This window comes from Meriones unguiculatus, chromosome 12 (assembly GCF_030254825.1).
Source record: "Meriones unguiculatus strain TT.TT164.6M chromosome 12, Bangor_MerUng_6.1, whole genome shotgun sequence".
In the NCBI taxonomy this organism is placed as follows: Eukaryota; Metazoa; Chordata; class Mammalia; order Rodentia; family Muridae; genus Meriones; species Meriones unguiculatus.
The window spans coordinates 77,902,160-77,920,286 of record NC_083360.1 but is presented as its reverse complement, the minus strand read 5'-3'; the positions used below and the strand labels follow the sequence as shown (position 1 = coordinate 77,920,286).

Below are 18,127 nucleotides of genomic sequence, written 5' to 3'. Positions count from 1 at the left end.
TTGTTGTGACTGAGTTTGAAAAGAAGTAAAAGTGAGCGAGGTTGTAAACAGCTTAACTTTGCTGTAGGTCAGCCAGGGACCAATCAAACTCAGATTTCATATCAGTCCCTCTTTCATCACTCTATTATTTACCTTATTTATTTGTCTCTCACATTAAGAGAAAATGTGGCCAGTATCACGAAGATTTTTTTATTCGCCCCAGAGTTTTGCCTACACGTATGCATGTGTACCAGGGGCACACCTGATGCCCACAGAAGCTAGGATGTACGGTATTAGAGTCCCTGAAAGTGGAGTTACAGGTGGTTGTGAGCCACCAAGAAGGCGCTGGGTACCAAACCTGCGTTCTCTGCAAAATCAGAAAACGAGGTTGCAGCACATCATCCCAAGCTTTCTTCAAGGAACTCAAGTTGACTTCGGAACACACCGGAAGATCCATGATCAAAACCACATGATCCCGGCTAGTGTGAAGACTCACCTCTGGTTCATGTCCACAAAAATCACACCCCGGTGTTGTGAGCACCCACTGAAGGGTGATCCTGTTCCAGCTCCAAACTTGTGTCTGGTGCATTATCCCCAGACCCATGAGCCAGTTCATTTGGTCTCTCCATACAATCACACAAAACCAAACAAAAACACTGGTGCTCCAAGGTAAAACTACCACGGAGCAGACTTTTTCTAATTTTAATTGCTTTCCTTGTAGTTAACATGGCTACTAGCAAAGTTAAAGCCAATGAAGACAAGAAGGAAGCTCGGGCTCACAGGGAGAAATAAAATTAGGGCACTGAGAAAATTTGTAGCGAGGAGGCTGAGCCACACATACAACTGGTAGGAACCACATTTTCTAGGTAGCCAAGAACACATAGATGACATGAATTTGTATCACAGCCAGGCTGGCTTTGTCATCCTTTCCCCCTCCTATTTCTACAAGCAGCAAGAGAAAGAGTAGAAAGGACATTTTTCAGCATCTCCACGGGCCTAATTCGGGCTGAAATGTGAGTGTCTTGCTCTTGCTCTGAGGTTAGATGTTCTGACTGCTCTTCCAGATAATTCTAAAGCTTCGCCTTTGGTATGCTTGTGGCTGTAATGAGTTTTTAAGATTCTAAAGGATACTCTACCGAAAACCAACAATTATTACAGTCTCAGTGTTCCTTTCCCTTGTAAGATAAAAATATTAAGAACATATCCTTGATTTTGTGGTGGGCAGGGTCTGTAGCTTGGGAGGAAGCTGATTTGAATAAGAGATGTGAGTTTGGTTCCACTTCCAGAGCACATCAAATAATTTCAATAGATCACAGAGAGCCAAATACTAACTCTTCAGAATTTGATATGTATACAGGCATTAAAATGTATATTAGAAGTATATTAATACAACTCTATGCCAACACATTTAATTCTTAAATGCTACATATACTTGTTTAATCTCCCATTTTAAAAGTAGAAAAGGTTAGATTATAACATCAGGTTAGCTCTCTTTGAAGCAGGTAATAATTAAGTTGATTCACTGTTGCAATTACTGTCAAATCCCCCTTAATTACCAGAGACTTTATAGCGGCTTCATTACACGTCTGCTATAATGCATTGTGGCCCTAAGGAGAGGTGTCGCAGGAAATTCTGCATAGCATGGATAATTCTAACCCGAGGTTACAGCTTCCAGCAAAAGCTCCCACACTGAATTTATCTTTTTTTGACATTTCTCCCTGTTACTTGAGCAGTTAAACTGAGGTAACATCACTAAAATACCTTCCAAACTTTGAAAGTTAGAATTGATCTCTCCACAGCCATTTAAAACAAAACAGAAAAGGGGATGGGGGCAGAAGGGTGGAGAAAGGATACAGCAGCCACCAATGACTGCCCCGCAAAATCATTTCATTATTTTAGTGATGAAGTCAGATCGTGGCTTTCAAACAGACATCAAATCTACATACCTACATCAGATATATGCCTCGCATTCCTTCTTTTTGTGGGTATTTTTAAAAGACGAAGACAACAAGTCAACTGAATTTCTAATAGATAATCTTGAAGAGATTTTTATTACAACTAATTCTTGGGGAAAGTAATCATTAAAATACAAACGTCGTTTCGAAGTTTTTCTAGTGCACTGGAAAAATCTTTACAAACCTCGGTCTTCCAACTCAACAAAGTTCAAAACAGATAACTGAATGCCTCTCAAAGATCCTTTTTCTAAGCAAGGAATTCACTCCACGGAATATATTAGATTCAGAAGGGGTCTCAGTGTTGATGACACTATTGGCATCTGTGTTAACAGCTAAGGGCCTGGCTTTGTACAGCAGTACAGTTATTAAATTTCTCCAGAGACCATGACTCATTAATCAAATATTCATACATCTCTGTAAATACAAGCTGAAACAGAGAATACCCTTAGAGCTGGGCATCCCGACACAAGTGCTCTTTCATGTAACCCTGACAAAATCCTGAGAACATGTGCTCATGTTTTGCATTTCTAATGTACTATGTACTCTTCAATACTTCATTTCCTAAAAACAGAACACAAATGACCTTACTCATTGCAAGTGTTAGACGGCCACAATTAAAATGACTCCACTATTGCTTCATAACATCTTTTTTTAAACGAGGACAGTGAATCGGTTCTTCTGTTCTTTGTTTACCATCAAACAAGTAATTTTTTCCCAGGCGGATGAAGAAACCCAGGGCCATGCTCCTATTAATACAAGAATTTGTATTAGCATGAAAACAACAAATTGCTACTTCAACTGGGAAGGCCAAATAACTTAACATATTAGAAGACATGAACTTGCTATATTTTGCAAAGCCCTGGGTCTGTTTTGTGCCACTGGGTGTTTCTCTCACTCTGTACAGTAACAAAAGGTCTTTCCCGTTCGCAGTGTCTGGAACATCGGGGTCTGAGAGGCAGCCAAAGAAGAGAGAGCACAAATGTTTCTTCATGAGGCTGCCAGGCTCAGGCTCCTCACCTCAGGGTGGGCAGGACGAGCTATAGAAGCGGGGAGAGGGGGGGGCACGGGATGGAAATGTCCCCCTTAGCGTATAGCTCACTCTCCCAAAACAGGGCCTGGCTCCTCAGTGCCCCCCGAAGAGAAGCAGTCCTGCCCGGTGCTCCTCAGCCCTTCCATCCACCGCAGCCCTCCAGATACACTGCCTGGGTCTTTATCCCAGGGTGCTCCCCGAGCTTAAATCCAAGACTTTTCTCTACCACACTCTCTTCACCCAGTCTGCCCCAGTTGTCCTCCACCACCCACGGGCCACTTCCTCCAGATCTCCCCGGTGTCCCTTTTGGAACATCTAACTCCATATGGCGAGGGGACACCCAGAATCAGCCGTGGGATCAGGACAAACCCCAGGTCTGCAAATAACCAGGCATTTGACACTCAATTTTTTCCCCATCTGTAAAAATGGAGATGATGAAGAGATCTGCTTCCCGGGGTGAAGAAGGAACTGAAGAATGGACTGGGGGTGTGTTTTATAACCCACGGTACACGGCAGCCGCCATCACTGTCATCCCTCACATTCTCTCTCTCCACACTGACTCCAACTTTCCCATTGTCTGAGGATACTAACTCTCTCCCGAGCATATCAAAGAGAGCCCTTCCGGTGAGCACAGCTTTGCACACCCATTTCCAGATGCTGGCTCTGCCATCACTCCGTGCTCTTTCCTGTGGCACTCATGCCATCTGTACCATCCACCACGACCCCCAGATCTAGACGCCAGCCTGAATTCTACTCTTCCTGTCACTTTCAACGGCATCTACTTCTCAAAACTGCTTTATAGTAACTCCTTTGCATGTGTGGTAAAAGCTATGGGATGCCTCAGAAAACATTTAAATTCAAATGAAAATAAATTAAGGGGAAGTTACTAAAATGTTTTTGGAATGTGATGTATGGTACAAAAAAAAATGTGCTTCTTCAACAGCACATTAATAAATCCATGCAACAAGCCCTACCATAATTTCAAAGATATGTAATCATTTCAAAATATCTTCATTAACTATGACATGAAAACATCTGATTCCCATCTGTGGCAAGGTTATACCTACGGCTGGTAACACTGTGCTTTGCTTTTGATTCTTTTTGTTTGGTTTACATGACTTACCTAACTGTTCATGCTTGAGCTTACAGCATGGCTATTGTTTCTTTTTCTTTTTCTTCTTTTGCTCAAAAAAACATTTTCCACGGGGATTTTTTTCTTATTTGTCTTTTAATTTTATTTTTTTATATTAATCACAGGTTATTTACTTTGTATCCCAGCCATAGCCCCCTCTCTCATTCCCTCCCTCATCTTTTCCCTGACCCTTTCCAAGTCCACTGCTAGGGGAGGTCCTCCTCCCCTTCCATCTGACCCTAGCTTATCAGGTATCTTCAGGACTGGCTGCCATGTCCTCCTCTGTGGCCTAGCAAGACTGTTCCTCCCTCGGGGGTGGGGGGAGGTAAAGGAGACAGTCGTTGAGTTCACGTCAGAAATAGTTCCTGTTCTCCTTACTAGGGTAACCCACTTGGTTACTGAGCTACCATGGGCTACATCCGAGCAGGGGTTCTAAGTTATATCCTATACATGATCCTTGGTTGGAGAAACAGTCTCATAGGGGGCCCCTATGCCCTGATATAGAAATTCACAAAATGAAACAAAGATGAAAGAAATTCTACGTTTAACTGCGCGTTAGTGGAGATACAGATGCAAGCTTCCCCTCCGAGCTCACGGATCCCTGAGGTCTGGTCAGAGGTTCATCGGGTTAGGAATGAAATGCATTAAGTGACCTGTACTTTCTCAGCCCTATATAAATCCAGTAAGTATGTCCACAGAATCTACAGATTTATTCCTGGGTAAGCGACTTCACAGAGAAGTTTTAAATCTTCCTGGATTCAGGTGGAAAGACTAAACCTCGGTTCTGATTTCTATCAAGTTCCTCCTTCACAGTGTCCTTCCTTCCCTGCCTTCTTCCAGGCATCCACCTAGGCACACAGTTCAGCCTGGGCCTCACAAGCCTCGGTCGTCAACACATATCAGCATGTCACTGCCGTGTTTTGATCATCACCACTTACTAATGCCTCCCCAGCCAGTGTAAAAGCAGCCACAGGCACCTCAAAAGTTCCTAGAGGATGGCTCCTTTCCCAACCCCACTTTCGTTTGGAAACTATGGACCATGACCATGGCATTTATAGTACTTTAAAAAAAAAAATTACAATTTATTCACTTTGTATCCCAGCTGTGGTGCTCTCCCTCATCCCCTCCCAATCTCACCCTCCCTCCTTCTTCTCCTCCCATGCCCCTCTCCAAGTCCACTGATAGGACCTCCCCTTCCATCTGACCCTAGCCTATCAGGTCTCATCAGGACTGGCTTCTTTGTCTTCTTTTGAGGACTGGTAAGGCTGCTCCCCCTTCAGGGGGAGGTGATCAAAGAGCCAGCTGCTGAGTTCATATCAGAGACAGTTCCTGTTCCCCTTATTAGGGAGCCCATTTGGAGACTGAGCTGCCATGGGCTACATCTGTGCAGGGGTTCTAGGTTATCTCCATGCATGGTCCTTGGTTAGAGTATCAGTCTCAGAAAAGATCCCTGGGCCCAGATATTTTGGTTCTGTCTCTCTCCTTGCAGAGCTCCTGTCCTCTCCAGCTCTTACTATCTCCCCCTCATTTCATAAGATTCCCTGCACTCTGCCCAAAGTTTGGCTGAGTCTCAGCATCTGCTTCAATATCCTGCTGAGTAGAGTCTTTCAGAGGCCCTGTGTGGCACTCATAGTACTTAAAAAAATTTTTTTTTATTTTATTTGTTTAATTGTGTCTATTTATAAGTGGGAGATGACTGTGGGTGAAGTGACCATGGAGGCCAAAAGGATGGGGGGGCATCAGATCCCAGAGCCAGGGTTACAAGCTGTTGTGAGTCATCTGTTAATGTGGGTGCTGGGAGCAAACTCTGGTCCTATGCAAGAATGCTGGGCACCCTCAACCTCAGAGCCATCGTCTCCAGCCCCCTAATATGACTTTTTTTTTGGGGGGGGGTTCTATCATGCATTACAGTTTTGTGTGTATATTCTCCACCCTTAAGTAAATTTCTAATGCTTGTATTCCAACACCAGTTCAAAACATATCTCTTAAGTCCTTTTCAAACTTAAGACAGAGATTAACACATGTTGACAACATCTTCAGCACTTATTGATCCGCATGGGCCAGGCATTCTCCTCGCTCACTTCACACATCCCTGGCTGTAACTGTACCTGTTTCTGCAGTTGCTATTATTTCAGTCAATGCCTGTTAAACAACTTGCTCACAGCCCATGTGAAGTGACAACTGAAGAAGCCAGTGGGACCTTAAGTTCTCTGTCGTCTCTACAGTGGAACGTTGAAAGCTTAGCAAAATAACCAAATGCCTTGTTTCCCTACTCATGACGATTTCTTTTCTTTTTAACCAAACTAATAGCACCAAGTAAATTAATAAAACAACATTTGTGAAGCTTGGTTCTGGCAAATGTGATGTTCTTATGTAATACGTTTTACTTTCTATCTACCTTTAGTGTTCAGCATCAGTTTAATGTTATGAAAAAGTTCAATAATAACAATATGTTTTGAAAATCGATATTGAAAAACTGAGGAAATTTTGGCAGAAACAGACAAAAATCCTAAACTCTGAAACTGTCAAGGTGGCTGGGTATGGCAGGGCACAGCTCTAATACAGCACTCCACTGAAGCAGAAACAGGCACCTGTATCACGTTAGCATGTTCTAAACCAACAGAGGTTACATAGTAAGACGTGAGACAGAAGGGGTAGAGGAGAAGGGGAGCGGGAGCCAGGAGAGCGGGGGGTGGGGTGGGGTGGAGAAACAATAAAGGAAGCAAGAAAGAACATGAGTAATCTTAAAAAAAAAAAAAAATAGAAAATAGGCTGGAGACCTGACTTTCTAATTTAAAATTTTCTAGCAGAGTTAGAGCAGTGAAGACAGAGTGGACTTGATAGCCCAGGACCCTGCAGCCCAGCAATGTAGTGTGTGCCCAGGTTTCCAAACCCCGCCCCCACCCCCACCCCACCCCACCCCACCCCACCCCCAGCACTCAACTGAGGCTTCAGAACCAAATCTTTATATTGATGGTCAACCGATTTTCAGCAACCACTCAAACACCATTCAACAGGAGGAGGGTCAGTCTTTTCAACAGTGGCGCTCGGACAGCTAGAGAGCCAGAGGCACAAGGGCAAATCCAGGTGTGTGCTTTAAAGGATACGCAAAATCAGCTCAAAATGAACGCAGTGTGGGAACTAAAACTGTAGCACTCTTAGAAGGAAATACAGGAACTGCTCTTTTTAATCATAGATTTAAAAAATGGCTTCTCAGATGTGACTCCAAGAGCACAAACACACGGAGGGTTGGACAGAAAACAGAGAAATTAGACTTAGGTTAAAATTAGAACTACTGTGTGCTCTCCTTCTACCACAGGACCGAAAGCAAATAGAGCCAGTGGACTACGGACAGAAACCTTTATCACAAAAGTAAGAAAATCCACAGATTGTGAGAAGAAATCCAAGAATCATACAACTGACAAGTAGCTTAGACCAGACCATGGAAAGAAATCCCTACAACCCAATAATATGATGACAAAATTACCAGACTTAGAAAGGAGCAATCAACTTGAACAGCTTCTGTGGGGTGTGAAAACAGTAAAGCGAATGGCAAGATGCCCAACACCATTGTTAACTGGGAAAATCAAGGTGGGTGAAGAAGAGGGAAAACTGGAAGGATCCCTACTCTGAGGAGCGTGTTGGTAGCTCTTCAAATAGTTAACCATCAATTTCTCCACATAATTACCAACCTAAACTCCTAAGCATATTCCCAGGAGGATCAAAAATATATGCCCATATAAAATCATGGACATGGCTGGCCGTCACACCTGAGTCACAGAGACAAAAATATATAAAATAATACAAATGTCGGTCAGTTCAGAGAGAAGCAAAATGTGATTTTTGCAATCTACTAGAATACTATCCAGTCACAAAAAGAATGAAGTAGGTGAGCATGTAAAAAATGTCGTACTAAATGAAGAAGTCAGAAGAAATGCCCAGAGGAGGTAAATCATACAAGGTGAATCAGTGGCTTCAGGGCTGGAAGTGAGAGGTGAAGGGCCGGAGGGCAGTAATGGTAGGCAGGCACCGAGCTCTTTCTCAGGGTAACAAACATGCCGGCTCATCCCAATGTCAGCCATTGCACAGCTCTGTGACTGCATCAAAACAAAAGCAGGTGGCCAGTGAGGTGGCTAGGGGCCACCAAGGCTGACTGCCTGAGTCCCATCCCTAGAACTCACAAGACAGAAGGAAGGACAAACTCCTGCAAGTTGTCCTCTGACTTCTACACATGTACAATGGTGGTCACATGATCACACACACATGCAGGTATACACACATACAACACACACATGCGGGTGTACACACACACAAAAATACACACACAGCCCTAACAAAAACTTTAAACCTACAGAATAGGACAGTAAAAAAAAAAATGAGTGTCAATATACAAATTAAACCTCAAAAAAAAAAAGCTGTGGTTTAAACCAGGCAATAGTGTCTCACACATTTAATCCCAGCACTTGAGGCAGAGGCAGGCAGATCTGTATTCCAGGCCAACCTGCTCCACACAGCCAGCTCCAGGTCAGCCAGGGCAACACCATGAAAACCTGTCTAAAGGAAAGAGGGACAGAGATGAACAGACAGGTGGGAGGGGATTATTTTAAAAAGGAAAACCAACAGTGAGCTGTGAGATGCTGTTTCACATCCCTGTGCTAACACTCTGGTTGGATAAGCGGCCCCGGTAGGCCAAGTGTTAAAGCCTTGGTTCCAGCTACCACTGGGAGGCAGTAAAATCTTTAGGAGGTGGGGTCTAGTGGAGAGGAATTACCCTGGGAGGGGATACTGTGACCTGACCTTCCTCCCTTCTTTTTACCCCACCAGGCACTCCTGTCCTGATGTGCCTACCTTACCACAGGCTAAAAAGCCATAGGGCCAACTGACTATGAACAGAAACCTCCCAAACTATGAGCTAAAATAGGCCTTCCCACTTTTTAAGCTGACTACTCCAGGTATTTTGTTATAGTAATACATTGCTAACACAGAGGAATACAATAAATATACTCATCTGGAACTTAGATGCACATTAGATATAGAATCCAGTCATGTCCTATGCCCGCAGGCCCCGCACCCCACCGCAGCTACCTTAAATAACAGACTACACAATTTTTTTATTTTATTACCAGTTATTTTGTAACTAGGTCATGAAGACAGAAAAATAAAAGTAATAAACCTGCTGGTAAGAAATGCAGATCTCATAAATTTAATTAATGTACAGACAGAAATAATCGGCCTCTGTGAAATGCTCAGGTGAATGTATGTCTACTCTAAAGTAGACAAGTATATGTTCCACTGAACAAGAGAATAAGGAGAGAATGAGTTATAGCTATATCAAGATCATGTCAGGCCTATATGATTAAAAATAATTTGAGCTCCAAATATTATTAAATATTTTAAATTCTCTTTTATAATATTTTAAATCTTCAACTATTATTTTAAAATATCTACTATTCAGTCCCTTCACATTCAATTGTGTCAAGTCTTTATAGGGGCAAATTCTATGCAAAAATAGGAGTGTCTCTCAGTGGAGACATGGGCTAACAGCCAAAAGGGTTATGGCTAAGAAAGCAGCCACAGGTCACAGGTCAGAGGTCACAGGTCACGGGAATGAGCACCATGCAGGCCAGAGGTCACAATAACGCTGCTACATAAATTAAAACATGAAAGGCTGAATGTGTGGTGGCCCTCTTCACCAAGAAACAGACTAATCAAATAAAAACCCAAATCCAACCAGTGGGCATGCTTCAAGGATTACATGTACGTGACCTACAGAACCACGAAAGCAACCTATTTCGGCGGCAAAAGGTGGGAGTAACTAATGGAAATGTGTCTGTGCTCTGTCTCCCCACTAGAACCCCTGTTCTAAAATCACTCTTGACAGCAGGCCTTCCCAAACAGACCTAGTCTCCCTGCACTCATTTGCTGTATTGTAGTGCAAGCAAACCGAGCTGGACATTACTAACTGGAAGGCAAGCTGTAGGTAAACATACAAGCTGGGAGGCTCTGAGCCTACCGCCTCTGGAGCTGCCCAGCATGGCTCTGGGGGAAGAGACAGCTTTTATTTTTGTGGAAATTAAGAATCCCTTACCTTTCCGAGGAACAGCTTTTCTCGTGTACTGGGGGGGGGGGGGGGGCTACCCTGAGCATACACATGCAAAGGCCAAAGGAGGACATCACAGTTCTACCTATCACTCTCAGCCATATTCTCAAGACAGGGCTTCTCATCGAACCTGGAGCTTGCCATCTCGGCTAGCCAACAAGCCCCAGCAATCCTCCTGTCTCCACCTCCAGCAGTGCTAGGTTACATGAGCGCACAGGCATGCCATCTTCCACATCAGTGCTTCCTGCCTTGCAGAACTTTAAGTCTGTGTTCAAAGCAAAGTGTGAGGCTGGGACGTACAGCCCTTCTCTCTGACCCCAACAACAGTTCAGCAGCTGCTTCCCTAGTGAAAGAGTATCCGAGCTTCAGCTGGTCCTCAGAGGAGGGTTTAGCAGCCGGTAACCCAGATAAACCCATCCCTCTGAATTTCCACCCACATGCCCAGTCGCCCCTACACGCTACTGAATCCACTCGAGATGCGTACTATTGTGCTCAAAGTTTCTGATTCTACACATTTACTCCCAGTCCAGGGAGGTGATTTACTCCAGGTAGGTGATTGTGTTGTAAGATTTGTTTGTTTTGACTACACAATACTCTGAAACAGAAGATGCTACCTCCTCTCTCCTTATCACAGTCCAGGTAAAATATCCTACTCTATGATAATATCTGTAACGAGCTGGGAGCGTAATGAGGTTCTTCTGCAGCAAGCTTTTATACAGTTCTTACACGGGAACACTCCAGTCAGTCCACATGGAGCACTCGCTTGTCCAATCCTGCGGCTGCTGGGAGCTTTAAGAGACCAGAGGACCAAAGCACATAAAATCCAGCACATTCTTGGCTTCTTACTTTTATACTGCTTTGACATTCTAGGAAAATGAGTATCGAACTTAATTTGTCCAGATTGATCTAGGGCAAAGGGAAAATTTAGGTTTTAGACTGCTTCAATTCAGTAAACCATCCTCACTGGGAAATGTCAAACCTGTTTTTTCTTCAGGCTTTCTGAGGCTGCCTCCCACCCTCTGTTTTGGCTTTACATGTAACGGTGTAAAAGGGATTCTCTGGTGAGGGAGGTGGATGTCTACCCATGGTACTAACTTCTGCTTCTTTGTAAGCCATCACTCCACACTGAAATACAGAAGCTTCGTTACACAGTTAACAAACCTGCTTCCCGAGAAACAGCATCACCTCCACTCATTGGAGAGAGAATTCATCTGCGATGACGGCTTTTTCAATAAGAGAATTAAAATAATCCCAACATTAAAACCAAAACAAAAACTTTTTTTTTTGTTCTCATGTTTTTAATTAAAGTATTTGTTTCATAGTCCTGGTTTGGTAATGACTTTTATATTTTTATATCACAAGTTGGTCTTTAAGTAAACTCACAACATACTTAAGGCAGATTTAACCTGTAAAAAGTCTTAGCTCCAAAATACCATGACATCACTTTATACAAACAGCAAAATCAGAAAGCATCCATATTTTTCTTGGCTTTTATCTTCAGACTGAAAATTTGAGGAAAACATTAGATTTCCATAAAATTTCACCTTTGAGATGTGAAAAAAAAAAACAAAAACACAACAATTCTGTAATTTTCTTTACCTAATTAAAATAAATATAGATACTACTGACAACTTAACTTTCAAATACATGGGGAAAAATCAACACTTTAGGACAGCTCAGAGGTAGAACACTGACCTGTCTATCATGTACAAAACCCTGGGTTCAATACCCACCCAGTCCTGAAAGAAAAAGAAGGAAGGAAGGAAGGAAGGAAGGAAGGAAGGAAGGAAGGAAGGAAGGAAGGAAGGAAGGAAGGAAAAACCAATACTTCATATTCATTCCTCACAGAAGGTTATGCAACATAAAGAGTAGCTGCTATGAGATCATTTTGGTTAAGTATTGCCTTAAAATCCTGCTCACATAATTTTACATGTCCGGTTTATTATCCAGATACATAAGCCCAAAGCATCCTCAGGTTACATTAACAGCAGGAAGCTGGGTGGTTCTGAAGATCCAGTCTCTGGTCTCCTGTCATTAATACAAAGTGAGGTGTTTAAAGTAATTTGGTGAGATCCGAATCTTTGGGGGACCTTATATCCCAAAACCTTCAGGGGACCCGTGGGCTCAGGTAGAAAATGCTGGGGCCCGAAATGCTCGCCGATAAGTCAGTGTTTCGTTAGCTCATCTTTGGGAAACAGGAATACAGCCAGAATCACTTGTTATGTATCACTGGAAAGCAAGAGCCGTCCACGCATTTCAGAAAAATACCTTTACCGTTTGGGTGTTTTCAAACGTGCGCTGTTAGGGGCATGCGCAGTTAGGACCTGATCGCAAGCGACCTCCAGCTCGCTCGTGCCTCTCCTCGGCTCTGCCGTGCTCAAGCTCTTCCCACAGGCATGCACGTTTTCATCCTCAAAGCAGGACAAACTCTTCCGTGCTAAACCTTTTGAAGTTTTTCTTTTCATCTTCCGAGAAAAGGTCTTCTTCACTGGGTGCCGTAGACGTAAAATCAAAGTCTCTGGAGTGGCCGTTTACAAAAGTAAATAATGGATATTTCTCCTTGGAGGAAATTTTCAACATCTGGAAGAAGCAGCACAATGAATCACTCATTCAGTGCCACAGTGCATAGTAGGGCCATGTGACAAAACTAGATGCTTTAGCCCCGACCTTGCCTTGTCCATCTCTCTCACTTCCATTCCTCCAGTGCTATTGTTTTCACTGTCCTGCGTGCAGACCTGAGGCTCATCACAAGGCTTACCCAGGAAAACACAGCCAGATGACCCGTCCTCTCCACCCCAAGGGCTCCCACGGTCTTCTAGCTCCAGAACTAACTCCCATTTATCTTCTTTCTTTTTGCAAGTGACAAGAATGTGACAAAATGGTGGTGAAACGTTGTCAGAGATTGCTTGAGAAGGTGGCACACATAAAAGCGGTGAGGCACCAAGTCAGGGGTCCAGTCTTACCTCAACTACCTCAAAGAGACCTTGGGCAAACCAGTCTCCCTTCTCACCTAGGAGACAGCCTAAGTCAGCCAATTCCCCTACTTCAGAGAATTGTTTTTAAAAGACTAAAAGCAATAATTTGAAGCTCTTCTAAAAAGAAAAAAATATATATATATCGAGGGCCAGTGAGATGGCTCAGTGGATAAAGACACAGGCCACGAAGCCGGGAGACCTGAGTTCAGTGCCAGGCACCCATGGAAAGAGAATTCGTTCCCACGAGTTGTCCTCTGACTTCCACGTGTATACAACAGCATAAGCATACTCACATTTAAAAATGACATAAAAACGAAGAAATGGGTTTGGTCTTTCCAAAGATTCCTACACTAAAAATTTTGCCTGAACTATTTCTGCTTTAACCCAGTCAGCACAAAAGGGTGGTCTCCTGTACAATCATGACACATTGCCTCCTTACGAAGAAAGCAGCCCCTAAAACCTCACGGGAAACCTGCAACTGTTACATAAAGTTCGTGTTCGAGTGTACATCGAATAATTTAAAACTTTCTGTTAAATAAATTCTATACTCTGTCTCCAGACTGGCTCCAACTTCACAATGACCCTGCCTCTGCCTCCCGAATGCTGGGGTTACAGGCATGTGCCAATATGCCCAGCAGAAATCAAAATTTTGTTGTCAATAAGCGCCACTGAAACACCGTGAAATTCAAGTTATACACAAAGGCTGAGGGAATATCCGCCATACAAACACACATCGCTAATCGTCAGTTAAATACGGTTTGCTGTCACCTGTAGATTTATCGAACACGCATGCATGCATGCAAGCATGCACATATGACATCTGTTGACGCTCTTGAAACATGGCTTAAATAGGTAGCTATGGCAAAAGAAACAATGTTAAAAACATCTCAACGAGACACTTAACATAAAGCACATTTTTAAAACCATTTTTAACACAACCAAATCCTAAAAACATTACAGTTGATGAAACCAGATTTTATAATTCATATCAGGCTTCTAATTTAAATGTTGCTGTAATTTATTTGATTTACCTTCTACAAAAAAAAAAAAAAAAAAAAAAAAAAGACGAAGAGAAGGACAAAAAACATGGAAAATAAAGAACAAGAGGCGGAAAGGGTTGGCATCTGAGGAATCATCTTCCACCAGCCAGCAGCTGGGGTATACGCCAGACCTGCCTGTCATTTCACATCCATCTCATGCCACTTCTAAAGTCCTGTATCCGATGGGTAAGCATCCATATCACTCTGCTTTCAGATCGGCATAGCACAGCTAACTTTAGAATCTTCCAACCTTCCTTTCGAGATCAGAAAAGAGTCACTGAGTGTGTTAGCTATGACCAAGATGCTCGTCAATTATCAGAGTTAAATATGCACCCCAGGGAAAAAGTCAGAAAGAAAACTTACAAAGTGCAATTTCCTGCAATCTAAGGCCTCCTAAATAAACCTGTAGATTCTAGCTTTGAGAACTATCAGTGACAAATCTTTCTGAATTTATTTTAAATAATACTAAAGACTCGCAAATAAGAAGTATACTAAAGATTTATCCAGGGGGCTCAGCAGTTAAGAGCACTGGCTGCTCTTCCAGAGGACCAGGATTCAATTCCCAGCACCCACATAGTAGCTCAAAACCATCTATAACTCCAGTGCCAGATAGGATGCCCTCTTTCTGCCTTCTGTTGGGTACACCTGTAAGGAAAAACTCCTATACACATAAAATTAAAAAATTTTCCCCAAATTAAAATTTAATGTCCACATAAAGCCTGCAGCACGGGGTTGGAGAGGTGAATCAGCAGTTAAGAGCACTGGCTGTTCTTGCAGAAGATCCTAGCTCAGCTCCCAGCTCCCACAAGGCATCTTCAACCACCTTTAACTCAAGTTTCACAGGTTCCAACACCCTTTCACCTCCACAGGTGCCAGGAACACGTGAGGCACACATACATCCATGCAGAGAAGCATTCATATGCATAAAATAAAAACAAAAACCCTACATATATATGTTTATAGCAGATTTTTTTAAAGTGTCAAAACTTGGACTTGGATGTAATCAAGATGCTGTTGTTGTTTCTTCAATAAGAAAACACATAAACTGTGGTAATCCAGAACATGGAACGTTTTCTGTGCTGAAAAGAAATGAGTTATCAAAATACATGTAAAAACTCCAAGTGCTTGTTGCCATGTGGAAAGGGTCAGTCTAAAGAGGCTCCATACTTGATGGTCTCTGCTATTCGACCTTTTGGCAAAGGCAAAACGATGGCACGGTATAAACAATAGTAGAGGACAGAGGATGAACGGGCATGGCAGAGAGGGTTTTCTGGCAGATAAACACTGTTCATGCTATTATAAGGACATGTGTCTCAATATGTCTGTCAAAAGCCACAGAATGTATAGCAGGCAGAGTAAATCTTAAAACTCCAGACTTGGGACAACAGCAACATGTCAATCCGAGTGTCTTGGTTGTCACAAATACACTACCCTGACAGGGGAGACTGATAGTGGGGAGGAGGGCTTGTGGGAAGCTTCCTGTTCAAGCTTGTTGTAAATCTGAAGCTAAAAATTAAAAAGATTATTCAACCTATTATAAGTGGACTATAACAGACAGATGACCAGAAGATGATGCTACGTGAAAACCTACCAGCACATCAACATAATGGCAAGGAAGACGTACTTCAAGACAAATGAGAACGGAGATGCCAAAGGGCGCTTTGCAAATTGTCTAGCTCACTCTTTCCTAAATAGACCAATTCAGAACCAAAGGACTCAAATAATTACGTAGCCATGGAAGATGACGACTACATCAACAATTCACTATTGGTACATGCAGCTTCAGCAACTGCAAACAGACTTTCCAGATACTTCCCATAGCTACGAGTACCACAACAAGACAGCTTTAAAAATACAAAAAACTACTAGTTTGAAAAATTGGCATACTCCAAAGTACTCGGGGGGATCAGGAGTTCAATGCCAGCCTGGACTAAATATATCAGGTTGATGTCTTAAATTGTCAGAACTAAAACTAAAGCTATGTACATATAAATACACGTGTATATAAAATATATATATTAAAGAGTGGCCAGATAGATGGTTCAGTGGTTAGGAGCACTGGATGCTCATACAGAGGACCAGGGATTGATTCCCAGCACCCACAAAGTGGCTCACAAACCATCTGTAACTCCAGACACCCTGTCTGGCTACAACAGGCAGCAGGCACACAGGATACACAGACACATGCAGGTGAAACACCCACAGACACGGATTAAAGGGAATAATGAAATAAAGGAAAAACAGAAAAGAAGAAAGGAAAAGACAGACAGACAAGAGCTGTGTGGCTGAATCGCACTAAGGAGGCAGGTGCTGTAAACTCCCTTACATCTGTCCCCTCGGTATTCAGTCTTAAATCCCAGTCATTCTTCTAGCTCTCAGGTAAAGATTTAGTTCTTATTCTCACCTTGTATCTAAGATCATCAACCCTCGTGAGCATCTCTCTTAAACGTTACTTCCTTCTGTTTTGCAGTATTTTGCTTCCCCGTGTCTTCTGAGTGACTCTTTGTCCCTTCCCTCGCTCACTGTCTCCATTTATTTCCACATCCCAAAGTAAAGACACAAAACTGATCCTTCATCTCTCCTATGTTATTAGCTCCTTCTATGTTCACCCCTCAAAAATACTATCTGCTCTCAGTTTCAACTGTTTCTCTGAGAAGCATCGTTGCCATCTATCATCTGCAGACAAGGGAGTGAACACTGACAGGTCAGGTGAGTTCTCTGAGGATGCACGGCTAAAGCAACTGACAAAGCCAGGGGCCACCATGGCAGCTTCATTCTACTATGGCTACTATGCTGTACAGCCTTCCACAGCAAATGGAGGCTCACTGCAACATCAGATCAAATCACTCATAACAAAACAGAACAATTTCCACACACCCCCCATGAGTTTCCTTCGAGAATTCTGTCAATAGAGATACCTTTTCTATTAATTAGTAGTGGAGTTGTTGCAAGTGACAAATAAAAACAAAACAACAAACCAATTAGCAAAGGTTTTAAATAACAGGAACTGTTTTATCAACAAAAAGTCTTTTTTTCTTTTTCTTTTTTTTTTTTTTACTCGAATTGTTTAGTTGACATTAAAACAGTTTCTGTAATTCCCTGGCCTCACTCTCCTAATTACAGTAAGATTGCTAATGTCCCAGATGTTTTGTTTGCCTTCAGGGTAGGAGTAAGTGGGCATGAGAGTGGCAGCCTTGCATCTACCTCCCATTTCATAGGCAAAACATCCTCAGACGCCTGGTCCACGCCCACCAATGTGCCACTGCCCAAAGCAACTCTAAATGACTGGGACCCTAAAAACAGGAGCGAGACGACATATTTTCACAACAGATACTACCGGGATCCTCCTGGAAAAAACAAAAAAAAGACATACTGTTGGTGTGCCATTCACTGTTGGATGAGGACTGTGGGGGAAAAAAAAAGAACAAGGCCGTGTGCTAAGGACATCTTCAGGGTCTGTGGTCAGAAAGGACCAGGCTGAGACCTGAATGACAGGAAGGGAAAAGAAGCACTCTAGACAGAGGAGCCAGATGGACCGGAGGCTGTGGGTGCCAGCACTCTCAGCCCATTTGAACAGACGACAGAAGGGAAACACGAGTGCTCTCACAGGTCCTGCTCAGTCAGATGAAAAGCTGGTTTGCATTTCCCTGTTTGCTTAAACGCTCAACTCATAGCCAGTTCTACCACAGACTCCTCACAGCATTCTTCCTAGAGTTTCTACCCACGGCCTTCTCTGGTCCTTCCTCGTGCCTTTTTTCCCCCGATTGCATGACAATCAGTTCTTCCGGTTCCAGCCCAGATTCCACTGACCTCCTCCAGACCACACCGATAGCTCCTCCAAGGCTCTGAGAACTTGTCCAGTGTAGCGTAAAGATGACTAACGTTAGCTGTGGCCTTAGGCAGACTCCGTTTCAAA

The 18,127-nt window shown here is 43.0% G+C and overlaps 1 protein-coding gene across 8 annotated transcripts in view; it reads right to left on the bottom strand.

Annotated features, from left to right (window-relative positions):
• The window catches only part of Atg4c (autophagy related 4C cysteine peptidase), a 79,076-nt gene that overhangs the window by 9,301 nt on the left and 51,648 nt on the right, over positions 1 to 18,127 (bottom strand). For 2 of the 8 annotated variants that reach the window (XM_060365948.1, XM_021655554.2), the window contains one exon: positions 12,118 to 12,776. The exons of the other annotated variants lie outside the window; for them this stretch is intronic. In XM_060365948.1, coding sequence (XP_060221931.1) covers positions 12,609 to 12,776 — 168 coding nt within the window. In that variant the 3' untranslated portion in view covers positions 12,118 to 12,608. Of the gene's footprint in view, positions 1 to 12,117; positions 12,777 to 18,127 lie in introns of those variants that run through there. 8 annotated transcript variants of the gene reach the window in all.